This window comes from Gopherus evgoodei, chromosome 1, assembly GCF_007399415.2.
Source record: "Gopherus evgoodei ecotype Sinaloan lineage chromosome 1, rGopEvg1_v1.p, whole genome shotgun sequence".
NCBI classification, from domain to species: Eukaryota; Metazoa; Chordata; order Testudines; family Testudinidae; genus Gopherus; species Gopherus evgoodei.
Window position 1 is genome coordinate 141,553,670 of NC_044322.1, and position 13,250 is coordinate 141,566,919.

General features: G+C 43.1%; 1 protein-coding gene across 2 annotated transcripts in view; it reads right to left on the reverse strand.

The window, feature by feature from the left end:
- RPS6KA3 (ribosomal protein S6 kinase A3) overlaps window positions 1-13,250 on the reverse strand; it is a 146,855-nt gene that overhangs the window by 66,193 nt on the left and 67,412 nt on the right. For both annotated transcript variants that reach the window (XM_030574633.1, XM_030574624.1), the window contains exons 5-6: window positions 9,155-9,235; window positions 7,987-8,066 (exon numbers count right to left, since the gene is read on the reverse strand). In XM_030574633.1, coding sequence (XP_030430493.1) covers window positions 7,987-8,066; window positions 9,155-9,235 — 161 coding nt within the window. The remainder of the gene's footprint in view (window positions 1-7,986; window positions 8,067-9,154; window positions 9,236-13,250) is intronic.

The following is a 13,250-nucleotide window of genomic DNA, read 5'->3' on the forward strand; positions in this document are numbered from 1 at the left end:
GAGGACTGAGAGTTTGGAGGTGTGTTGCTGACAACCAAAAGACCAGAGAACCGAAGTAAGGGAGACCCTGCCCCAGCAGGGCAGGGAGACTCCCTTCCCCAGAGTCAAGGATCAAGGATACCCTCTTCCCTCTTGGATAGAGTTAAGAAACCCACAGCGGTTGACAGGGGCTGGGGCTCAAAGTGAGGAGCAAACCCAGACCCCTTCCCAGCTTCCCTCCTCTACCATCTTCCTGGGCCGCTAGTGGGGCCCTCAGCACCCCAAGAGTAGGGGCAAAGGGTGGCATCTTAGCCTCCCCGCCAAAAAAAAGCGCAGGATCCATCATACCAACATCAGCCATTTTGCAATAAGAGCCAAAGAATTTGAAAGTAGTAGTTTCCATTCATCTGAGCATGCGCACTTGCTTTGCTTCCTAGTTTCGTTCAAGGCTAGAAAGGATGCACCCTCAGTTCCTTTGCCACCGCAAACTGAACAAATCCTCAGAGGGGAAGGTGGGTGGGATTGGAATGCAGATAGGAACCACACATCTTGAAGAACCTCCAATTACAGGTAAGTAACCTCCCCTTCTTCTTTGAGTGATGGTTCGTATTGGATTCCATGGAGGGTGATTAACAAGTGTCAAACAGATAGCTAAGGGTTAATGTTCTTTTACCTGTAAAGGGTTAACACAGGGAACCAAGCACCTGACCAGAGGACCAGTCAAGAAACAAGACTTTTTCAAATCTGGGTGGAGGGAAGTTTTGGGTGTGAGTCCTTTGTTCTTGGTCTGTTCTTTTCTCTGCTCTGAGAGTGATTTTTCTATCTCCTGGCTTTCTAATCTTCTGTTTCCAAGTTGTAAGTACAAGGATAGTAAGACAATAAGTTTATATTGTTTTCTTTTGTATTTACATGTGTGTAGTTGCTGGAATGTGTTAAATTGTATTCTTTTGGAATAAGGCTGTTTATTCACTTTTTTCCTTAAGCAATTGACCCTGTATATTGTCACCTTAATATAAAGACTATTTTTAAATGTCTTTTTCATTCTTTTTATATAAAGCTTTCTTTTTAAGACCTGTTGGAGTTTTTCTTTAGTGGGGACTCCAGGGAATTGAGTCTGCAGCTCACCAGGGAATTGGTGGGAGGAAGAAGTCAGGGGGGAAATCTCTTTGTGTTAGATTTACTAAGCCTGACTTTGCATACCCTCTGGGTGAGGGGGAAGAGAGATTAGATCTCTCCGTACTTGTGTTTCCAGGACTGGAAGCAGGGAATCTCCTAGGGTCGTCCAGGGAGGGGAGCCTGGGAGGAAGTAACAAGGAAACAAGGGGAGGAGATAATTTCCCTTTGTTGTAAGACTCAAGGCATCTGAGTCTGCGGGTCCCCCAGGGAAGGTTTTGGGGAGACCACAGTGAGCTAGGCACTGTATAATTCCTAGCTGGTGGCAGTGATTACCAGGTCCAAGCTGGTAACTAAGCTTGGAGGTTTTCATGCTAACACCCATATTTTGGACGCTAAGGTCCAGATCTGGGAAGAAATGTTATCAGAGCCGAGAAAAGAACAGACCAAGAACAAAGGACTCACACCCAAAACTTCCCTCCACCCAGATTTGAAAAAGTCTTGTTTCCTGATTGGTCCTCTGATCAGGTGTTTGGTTCCCTGTGTTAACCCTTTACAGGTAAAAGAACATTAACCCTTAGCTATCTGTTTATGACAAGTACCACGTAAGTAGGTGGAGGATACGAGGAAGATGATGAAAGATGATAGAATGGTCGAATGGATAGCTGCGCCAAACGAAGCATCCATTGCAGAGTCTTGCAATAGGTCTAACAGGAGGCGAAGGTATGTACCGAACTCAAATGTGGCTGTCCTACAAGTCCTCACTGCAAGGACTAACTGATAGAGCATAATGTAACCTGAAACCCACTTACAGATCCTCTGTGTGGAAATCGCCTGCCTTTTAATCCATTCAGTTATAACGATAAACAGTTTAGGGGACTTCCTAAATGGTCTCGTCTTCTGTAGGTGGAAGGCCAGGGGTCTGCGGACATCGAGGGAATGAAAGTGCCACTCCTCTACCAAGGTCTGAAGCTTTGGAAAGAAAGCAGATAAGTGCACAGGTTGATTGAAATGAGAATGGGATACCACCTTTAATAGAAGCTTGGGGTGCAGAGGCAGGGAAATTTTGTCCCTAGGGAACACGGTAAAGGGGGTCAGCCATTATGGCCTCCAAATCTCCTACCCTCCTACCAAGAAGGTGACCCGCCCGGAAAGAAGAGACAGGGAACATGAAGCCAGAAATTCGAAGGGCGATTTCACTAATGTCAAGAGGATGAGGTTGAGGTCCCATTGGTGAGCGATAGGTTGAATGGGCAGATAAGTTCTAAAGAGGCCTTTCCAAAACCTGGTAGTCAATGGGAGAGTAAAAACAGAATGTCCTTCCACAGAGGGATGAACTTTCTTGGAATTGAGTGCAAGCCCTGATGTCTTCAGGGACAGAAAGTAGCCTAACAGAAGTGGAACGTATGTCCTCTGGGGTGAGACACCTCTGCCTGCCCCAGGTGGTGGAAAGCTTCCACTTGGCCTAATAAGAACACCTCATGGAATCTTTTCTGCTACTAGAGAGGATGTCTCGAACTACCGACAAACAATCCCAATCTAGTGAAAATGCCCATACAAAAACCAAACTTGGGAGGTGAAGTATTTGCATATGGGGATGCCTGATCCTGCTGTCATGCTGCGTGAGCACTTCTGGGAAAGCTGGCAGCAGAAGTGGGGGATTCGCTGACAAGCAGAGGAGTGGGGAAACCAGAACTGGCCAGGCCAGAATGGGGCTACCAGAATAACCATGGCACTTTCCTGCTGGATCTTGTGGAGGACACGCAGCAGCAGCGATAGTTGGGGAAAGGTGTAACTGATCTGGTCTGATCAGCAGGTAACAAGGGCATTGCACTGAGACCCCTTTGGAGCAGTACGTGATGCATTTGCTGTTGGCGAGGGTGGCAAAGAGATCCCTAGTTGGAGTTCCTTGTAGATTGAAAAAGTCACTGGCTATGGTGGTATCCTTTTCATTGCTGGTCATGAATTTCCTGCTGAGAGAATCTGCAATCACATTTTGAGCCCCTGGAAGACAGGCTGCCAACAATAGGATCCTTGTGGGCACTGCACCAATCCCACACCTGGAGCACTTCTGCATGACTGGATACTCCTCATTAATTGATGTAATAAATTGTCATGGTGTTTTCTGACATAATGAGAACATGATGGGAGAAATGCATGACCCACCCTCCATAATGCTCAAAGCTCCAGAATGTTGATCTGCATTTTGGATTCCCAACTGGTCCAAGGTTCCTGTGTCATGTGCTCGCCCATGTGTGCACCCATCCGGTGAGTGATGCATTTGTGATGATTGTCATTTCTGGGGGGAATGGAAGGAAGGGTATCGAGGTGCAGATCTGACCCAGATCTGTCCATCAGAGGGAGGAGAGTACATCAGAAGGAACTGTCAGCAGGACCACCATGGTTTGTGCAGGAGAACAGACTTTCTGGAGCCACAGCTGGTGTAGATGACTGAAGGTGCTGATATACATTCAGGGTGCCATGTGGCTCAGGAGGAAAAGGCAAATCCTGACTGGGACAGGAGGACTGGTGACTGCTGTGGCATTGGTTCCACTTTGGCAACCGTCCCTTGATAGGTAGGTGCATGCTGAAACTGCATAGATGAATGTCCCAATTAATTCTAGGGGTCTAAAGTTAATTTTTCGATATTTACACTCATCCCCTGGGAGAACAGGAGTATGAGCAGCATAGAGGTCAATGATCAAGCCTTCTTCCTGGATCATTCTGCTAAGAGTCAGTTGTTGACATATGGGAATATAACAACCCCTGACGTCTGCGGTGGGCCGCTGCTACAGAAAAAATCCTGGTAAAGACCTGTGGAGCAGTGGTTTATCCAAACGGTAAGACCCTCTCTTGGAAGCACTGAAGGCCAGCCATAAACCTTAAGAACCTTCTGTGGGTTGGATGGATGTCTATGTAAAAACAGGTGTCCTGCATATCAAGAGCCGTAAACTACATGCTTTTTTCTAGTGAAGGGATGATGGCTGCTAAGGTGACCATACAAAACTTCGGTTTGCATATGAACCAACAGAGATGACAGAGGTCAAAGACTGGTCTCCATCACCCCTTCTTCTTGGGTATCAGGAAATAAGTAGAGTAAAATCCCGCGCCCTGATAGGTCAGAGGAATGGGTGCTATCACTCCACTTGCAGTAGGCAATCCACTTCTAGGATGAGGATACTATCGTGAGAGTGGTCGCTGAGGCAGGATTGGGCAGGGATGAGGATGAGGCAGTGTTGTGAACTTGATTGTACAGCCATGTTTAATGACATCCAGGACCCTCTTGTCCACTGTTGTTATGCTCCAAGCAGGTAAAGAGAGTGCTAGACACCTCCCCAAAGGGGGTGGATTGGGTATATGATAAGAGGCAAGGTGGTTGATGGTTCTCTAGATGCACAGAAATATCAGTTGTGATGCATGTGCTGTTGAAAACTGTGACAATGGACCGGAAGGATGGGATCTTTGAGTCTTCTGCCGATGGTGAGGAGGTTTGTAAGGCTGTTGATGGAAGAACTGAGGAGCTCTGAACTGCTGTGCAGGTGGTGGATGGAAGAACTTCCACTTGGGTGCCGGCGTGTAGATGCCTACGGATCATAGAGTGGCTCTAGAATCCTTAAGGGACTGGAGGGAATTGTTGGTCTTTTAACTGAAGAGATGAAACTCATCGAAAGGAAGTTCCTCTATAGCATTATGAACTTCCCTGGGGAAACCAGATGAATACACTCATGAATCCCTACTCATGACGGTGCCCATGGCCATTATGTGTGAAGCAGCATCTGCTGCTTCCACCATGGACTGGAGCAAAGTCCTCATGACCAACTTAATCTTCTCCAAGATAGCCTGGAAGTGGGCACAATCCTGCTGAGAAAGCTTGTCTGCAAAGTCCGCCATCTAGCTGAGAAAGTATTTGTCTGGTAATTGGAAATTCGAAATTGAAGGCAAATGGACAAGACGACCTCATGCACCAGAAGGTCTGGTTGTTTGCCCTCCCTGTCTGTTGGAGTGAAGCATAGGTACTGCTACTGACTCAAGCCATTGCTGATTGTATCACTAGAGAATTGGGTGGGGTGCATGAGAGAGAACAGAAATTTAAACCCCTTAGCTTGCATGCAATACCTCTTCTCTGTCCCCTTGGGAGTGGGTGCACAAGTGGCTGGGGTGTGCCAGACACTTCAAACAGGTTGAAGAATGGTGTTGTTGATTGGCAGAGCAACCCTGGTTGGTAATGATGCATGCAGGATGTCAAGAAGCTCATGCTGTTTTTTTAACAGTCAATCAATACAATCCTGAAGAGGCAGACTGAGATCTAATAAAACGTAATTGCAGAACTACTCCCCAATATAAGGGGTAGACAGCAAATCAAAAGAACAATGCTGTACGAAAGCGTGAGTAAAATGCAATGTAGCAGCACTACAAATTAAGTTAGGCAGATACACCAGTAACTTACAGGAATGAGACTTAAGTCTCTCTTGGACATCTCAATGAATAACTTGATCCACTTGACACACAACACATTTGTAGGAAACAATTTAAATCCCAAATAGGGCCAGCTCCCATATTAGTGAAAATACTAACCAAGACCCTTAGAATTTCCGTATCTATGGAGTGGCTGAAGATGGAACAGTAACTAGCAGGAAGGTGATATACTGAGATGCCAGCAAGAAGCATGTAAATTGAGGAAAAAGAGAGGCTCAAAGTTTTCAAATACACCTCTACCCTGATATAACGCAACCTGATTTAACACGAATTCGGATATAATGCGGTAAAGCAGTGCTCCGGGAGGGTGGGGCTGCGCACTCCGGTGTATTAAAGCAAGTTCAATATAATGTGGTTTCACCTATAACGCTGTAAGATTTTTTGGCCCCGAGGACATCATTATATCGGGGTAGAGGTGTATAGCCAAGGGCCCAAATAAGTGGAGCAAGCTGAACCTAGAGTAGCCTGCAGGAGCTGTATTGTAGACCAATTACAATACTTTTTCTTTCTGAAGTCCCCTAAACAAGCCATGAAAACTTCACGGCCCACTTGTGCCATAGTAACTGGTTTTCTGTATATATAAGCCAGGGCCAGAATTAGGAGGTAGCAAGCCAGGCAATTGCCCAGGGCCACATGCCATAGGAGACACCACGAAGCTAAGTTGCTCAGGCTTCTGCTTCAGCCCCAAGTGGTGGGGCTCAGGGCCCCAGGCTTCAGCCCCATGCAGTGGAACTTAAACTTTCTGGGGCCCAGGGCAGAAAGCTGAACACTGGCCTTGCTTGGCGGACCCCCTGAAACTTGCTCATGACCCTGCAGGGGGCGCTGGACCTCTGGTTGAGAACCACTGTCGTAGATTCTTTCATAGAAGATGAAGCGTTTGGCAGATGGTAGGTACAACTGAGACTTTTGGCCACCAGAAAGGCATGAAACAATTTGGGATTGTGGTATAAATATAACAATGTTTCTGCACACAAATGGCAACAGCTGTGTAGCTGTGGCAGCATGGGTAGCAGTAAGGGCTAGCCTCCTGAGTCTATATCCTGGGTACTGGGCATGGTTGTTGATAGCCTGTAGACTGATCTAGCTCAGGGGTCGGCAACCTCTGGCACAGGGCTTGCCAGTCCAAGCACCCTGGTGGGCCAGGCCAGTTTGTTTACCTGCCATGTCCACAGGTTCGGCCAATCGCGGCTCCCACTGGCTGGGAAGCGGCGTGGGTGAGGGACGTGCTTCCCACCTCCCGCATTGGCCTGGGATGGCGAACCACGGCCAACGGGAGCTGCAGTCTGCCGAACCTGCCAACGCAGCAGGTAAACAAACTGGCCTGGCCCGCCAGGGTGCTTACCCTGGTGAGCCGTGTGCCAGAGGTTGCCGACCCCGATCTAGCTAGATCAAAACTAGATTATTCTTCATATGGATGATGTAAAGGTAGAGCAACAATTATAATTTTACATTTAGATGGTTAAGCCAGATAATTGAGTCTGGAGTAGTTGAGTATACTGCTGTGATGCCTCCTTCGTATTTGTGAATCGGGCATCAAGCTGTTATATGTTCCGTGGCGTTCTGGGTGACCACAGCTGCACACTGGAGAGTCTTTAATTTTCCATTTGTGCAGCAAGTAGCCACATCTACCATGGTTTGTGCAGATATGATTTAGGGTTGCCCATGAGCTTCATGAGAGATCAAAGCCAGGGATCTTCTGTGTTGGATATTTCACAAGGTGTTTATTTGTGACTTCCTGTGAACTCCGTTTGGTTTTCCAAGCTTCATCAGTGTTGAAGTTGCACTGCTGAAGGTTACCTATATAAGCTGCAATCACACCTCTTGATTGCAGTGTAATCAGACAGACACCACTGCATCAGTTACATTTGGCGCATGTTTGGAAAGTTATCTTCATGACCATAAGGATTACAAATCTTGCTCACTTCAACTTTATAAAATGCTCAGCACTTTCGGGAGGGGGGCTAATATTAATAATACAGATCCACTTAGCATAAATATAGATGTCAATAAATACACTCAAACTACTGCAACTGACAGATATTCTCCCTGTATAAGCATATTTCTATAGCTCTATATACTTTCTGAGGCAAGTTATTTAAACTGGTTGGTGGGGGTATATGAGAAAGCACAAGAGCAATATGGGAAATCTAATTGCTGGAGTGTATCTCGGGAGTAACAAATTAACAACATTCTTATGACAGTAGTCTTTCAAAACAAAACAAACAAAAATTGAAAAAAACCCCAAAACTTCCTGAAGAGCATGGATAGAAACATATTTTTATTTCTAAGATCTGTTTAATCAAAACCACTTTTTTAATAATTAAGGACATGAAGGTAAACGCTCCTTATATACCTGCCCAACACAGAACAGTGAAAGACCATGTTTAACCATATGTTTAATGTGAAAAAATTGTTTACCTCTTTGGATAAGCGTGTAAACAAGTCTCCTCCCCTGAGAAAATCCAAAATAAGGTATAGCTTTCCTTCTGTTTGAAAAGCTGAAAAGACCCATTAAAAACAATTTCAATAAGCAGCTAATTTGTTCTTTTACTGACGACCGGAAGAATAAGTTTACCAGAATTTACCATTGTTCCCATTACCAAAACAATGACTCTCTCTCTCCTAGATTGAAACAGTCACTTTAAAAAAATTAAATAAATTCTACCTTTAAACAAATCAGTGTCATGTCAGAAGAAAAAAATAAAGGCAGATAACCAATAAACTTTATGCCACTGAAAAAGTAACTTGGCTAGTCAGCATTCCTTTTTCAAATCTTGGTAATAAAATAGATTTAAGTGAGCATGCTAATACATTTAACGTACATCATGTATGTTAGTGTTATGAGATATTCAACCTAATATGGAGATATATTACATTGTACAGTAATCACATGGAAACAGGACTGGACAAAACACGGAAGAATACACTGTAGGGAATGATATTAAAGGGGCACTATCAACTTCAGAACAAAAAAATCACTTCTGTCTGAACATTTCCTAGCAACTATTGTTACAAATAAACTTTAAATTGCTATAACTGAAAGATCAGAAAATATATTCTTCTCTATTTTTGCAGTTTGTTTACTCTGTGCAGTTAAAAGAACACTGAAGAGAGTCATTTTCACTCTTTCCTCTAAATAACTGAGTTGCCACTGAAATCAATAAGAGTATTTCTACTGACTTTGATGGGAATGGGACTAGACACTTTTGTACACGTTAGTCTTTATAGTTCAATCAGGGATGGAAAATATTTTAAAAAGACAAAAGTGTGATAGGTGTAGAAACTGAAATCTTTTTTAAAAAAAACTAGCTAGATTTAAATTGACATACGTTCCTTTTATTAAGGGGGTGGACTGAAGTCCCCGTTTCTGCAAAGAGTTAAACATGTGCTTAATTTTATGCACTGAGAATAGTAAAACTGATTTTAGGGTAACTATTCAAAGTGTGTAAAGCTAAGTATGTGCAATAAATTTTTGCAGGATTGGGATTTAGATGACCAACTCTAATTTCTATGATTCTTTGCAAAGGTATTTGAATTGTTGTCACCACAGTGATAGACAAATAATATTTCATCTTTTATAACTCACCATAATGTAACTTGACTATAAAAGGATGATTAACTTCCACTAAGATGTCACGTTCCATTTTTGTCCGAACCCGATCTCGAACTACAACATGAACACAAACTATAATTCATATTGAGAACAGACTATTCCTCTTACATTTCCCTAGTTTACTTCTCCTTGTACATTTTTAATTATTACAACTCTATGCCATTCAATAACATCGATGCAAAGAAAAATTTGTGAGACTGTGTGGAGAACCTACTTCACAATACATTGTTTCCTGAAACTCTCACTAAAATCTGGCACTTGCTCAAGTCTCAAGTTGTTGCTACTTGAAACCTAAAAAAAAAAAAATTAAAAATCTACTCAAGAACTCCAACAGCACTATACTCTGATCTGCATATATTTTTGTACTACATCAGTTTAGAAACAGAGTTAAAGTGGTACAACCCACTGGTGTGAATGCGGGTTTACCGTACAAAGTGTACCTTATAATAAACTTAATAATAAACTATATTGATAGAAGTAGCTTTAAACCAATATAAGCTGAACAAAAATCTTTTTATTTGGATTTTTACAAGCTACAATCAAAATATATCCATCCAATGCTATGGCACCATTGAGTCTCTTTTAAAAACACATATGTCAATCAATCTAGGCTATCAGTTTACTCCTGAATATGTTCCAAACACTAAAAGGTTGGAATGCAGTATAACAATGCATTCTGGCTACTGTAGCTGCATTTCCCTGAAAGTTCTGTCCTATAGATAGGAGGTGATAAAGCATGTAAACTGCCTGCAAGTAGAAAGCAGTCTTTAAGGGGTACTATTGCCTCTGACTCTGGATTAAGAAAACAGTTTACTGAAAGAAACCAAGATGGAAACGATCTAAAATGTCTTAGGCAAACCAACCATTTGTTTAAATGCAGGGGACATTAAATCTCAAAACACACAAGTTATTACTGAGTTGTTGTAATTAGTATTCAAAATGGATTAATTTCACAGAAGAGAATAATTTATTTACATGTGACTCTACTTATCCTAAGACATAAGTTGTAACAGAATCACATCCTTGAGTCTGAAGGTTCAAGCACAATGTTCTGAGTATTGTGGCATCGTCTATAGCGAGTCCTTGCTCTTTGGGTCATGGAATCCCCAGAGCCTCAGATGCTGGGAGAGGCAAAAACAAGGCAACATCTTTGGTCAGAAGACACTGCTGTATTGGTACTTTAAAGCATAAGGTTAAAGATGCATTAAAGGTCTCGTTTATATACAAAAATTGCACTAGATTAACTAAATCAGTCTAAGAAGGGAGTTTAGTTAAATCAATGCAACCCATTTGTGTAGTATCTTGATTTTCCTGTCAGTTCTGGGCAATGTCTGAAGGCCAAGGACCCATCTGTGTCAATGTTTCATGCTTGTGACGCACTGCAATTACAAGATATATGAAGGTCTGAATCTTAACTCCTAAACAGATCTATAAGACCTCTTCCAATGTGCATCCCCTCACTTCCCAGAGGACAACGCAATGTCTTTAGCCTATGCCTATTACTCACAGGCAGTGCTTTCTAGTGTCTTAAAACACACTCTAGACTCTACTGGATCCTTTTCCTGATGATTTTTGCAGTGCTGCTGCTGCAATCAAAATTCCTGCTTTTGACATAACATCTGTTCTACTGATGGAGATACGGCTGTTACTCATTGCTCACGTCCCAAAAGACCTAGTGATGTAGCATCTGAATATAACTTACTACCCCACTCAGGGCCACGGACAGTCAGGAGTTTCAAAAATCAAGGAAGTGCTTTTTAATGGGAGGAAACCAATGTCTAAAAAAGGATGTAAAGAATAGGACAAAGCTTCCAGAGGCAAAGCATCTTGTACACCACAAAAAAACTGTCAATCCTCAAAAAAATAAAAAAAATAGAAAATTCCAAATATAGATAATCATTTAGGAACACCCAAATACATCAATTTTAATGGCCAAATCTTGAAGGAGGAACAGTCAGTTGAGAACTCCTCTGACAGCCATAGCTGAATATGCAGTACCAGTTGCGCACAAGCAGGGGAGAAATGCACTGGACAAGGTGTCAACATTCTCAAAAATTCTTCATCTTTGGTTTGCCTAAGACTTCTGAAAGTCTTGCACTTGAAGCTTAAGACCCAAGAGAGCAAATCTTTAATTTATATCTCAGTCATGGACTGTTGTTAAACGTTAGTTATATGCCATTCTAAATTTTTTCTGGGAACAAACTGTTTCAGATGCTTTTGATCTGGAATGAAGGTAACCTGCTCCTCTTCTAAGTAACACAAAGAAACAGACAAAAAGGAGAATAAATTCTTCCTTGGCATTTTCTCCTCTTTGGGACCAGATAAATAATATCACCAAATCTGGGTCTGTCATAAACAGATGGTTAAGGGTTAATGTCTCTTTTACCTATAAAGGGTTAAGCAGCTCAGTGAACCTGGCTGACACCTGACCAGAGGACCAATAGGGGGACAAGATACTTTCAAATCTTGGTGGAGGAAAGTCTGTTTGTGCTTTTTGTTTGGTTCGCTCTCGGGACTGAGAGGAACGGACATCATTCCAGGTTCTCCAGTCTTTCTGAATCAGTCTTTCATGTTTCAAAATAGTAAGTAACAGCCAGGCAAGGCGGATTAGTCTTATGTTTGTTTCCTCAACTGGTAACTGCATCTTTTTGCTGGAAGGATTTTTACCTCTGTTTGCTGTAACTTTGAATCTCAGGTTGGGGGTGGGGGTGGGGGGGCAAAGTCCCTCTAGTCTATATGAATCTGAGTACCCTGTAAAGCATTTTCCATCCTGATTTTACAGAGATAATTTTTACCTTTTCTTTCTTTAATTAAAAGCTTTCTTTTTAAGAACCCGATTGATTTTTCCTTGTTTTAGAATCCAAGGGATTGAGTCTAAACTCACCAGGAATTGATGGGGGGGGAAAGAGGGGGGATGGTTAATTCCTCTTTGTTTAAGATCCAAGGAGTTTGGATCTGTGTAAGCCTCTCAAGGCAACCCAGGGAGGGGAGAGTCTGGGGGGAAAAGGTAGGGGATGGTTAATTTCTCCTTGTTTTAAGACCCAAGGGGTTTGGGTCTTGGGTTCCCCAGGGAAGGTTTTCGGGGAACAGAAGTGTGCCAGACAGACTTCTGGCTGGTGGCAGCGTACCAGATTTAAACTAGTAATTAAGCTTAAAAGTGTTCAGGCAGGTCCCCACTTTTTGTACCCTAAAGTTCAAAGTGGGGGAAGAAACCTTGACAGGGCCACTGGTGATATAACTATTCAATATGAAATTTTCTAGATAAAAATCCAAAATCCACTGTTTTTACCAAATTTTTGTTCATGCTCCCATAGAAAAGTGACAGTTTATCCCACGATAGCTGAGGAGAGATTGTACTTGCAGTTAGAAAAGATACTGATTTTTAGGAACATTAGATTCTTTCATTTTTCTTCCTCATGGTGTTCACAGGATAGACTTAAGACTGTTCAAGTGCCTCAGTCTGTCATTTCGTTACTGATATTTAAAGAAAAAATGTAGTGATTTGGGCTCTTAAATTTTTTTTAAAAGGAACCATTTACAAATAATTTTAATGCAAGCTAATTAGATAATTTAATATATATACTCATTCATAAGCCTAATTTTTTTTAGTAAAAAAGGAAAGCACCAGAGAAAGGGGTTGGCTTATGAACGAGTATAGAGAGGGAGAGGTGGGACACAGCCCCTCCCCTCCAACACAGGGAGCAAGGAGAGGCAACACAGTCAGCAGAGACAGAAGGGAAGAGGTGGGGCCAGAGTCTCTCCGCTTTTGGCCATGCTGCTCTCCCCACAGCCTCCGAAGCAGAAGCAGCTCCAGGGATGGCAAGCTGCAGCTGTGCCGCTTGGCTCCACCCCCCAAAGCAGGCCGTGGCTGCACTGCCCGGCCTGCTGGAGCAGCTCCAGCCAAGTCAGAGACATCCTCCCCTGGCCCTCCCCAGATAAGGTGGGAAGGGAAAAGTGTGGGGGTCCCGGACTAGGGGTGGGGTCATGTGGGTGGTGATCACAAGGGCTACTCCTCTGACTCCCAGCTTCTCCTCACCAAAAAATTTCCCCACCATTTGCTGTCCTGGCC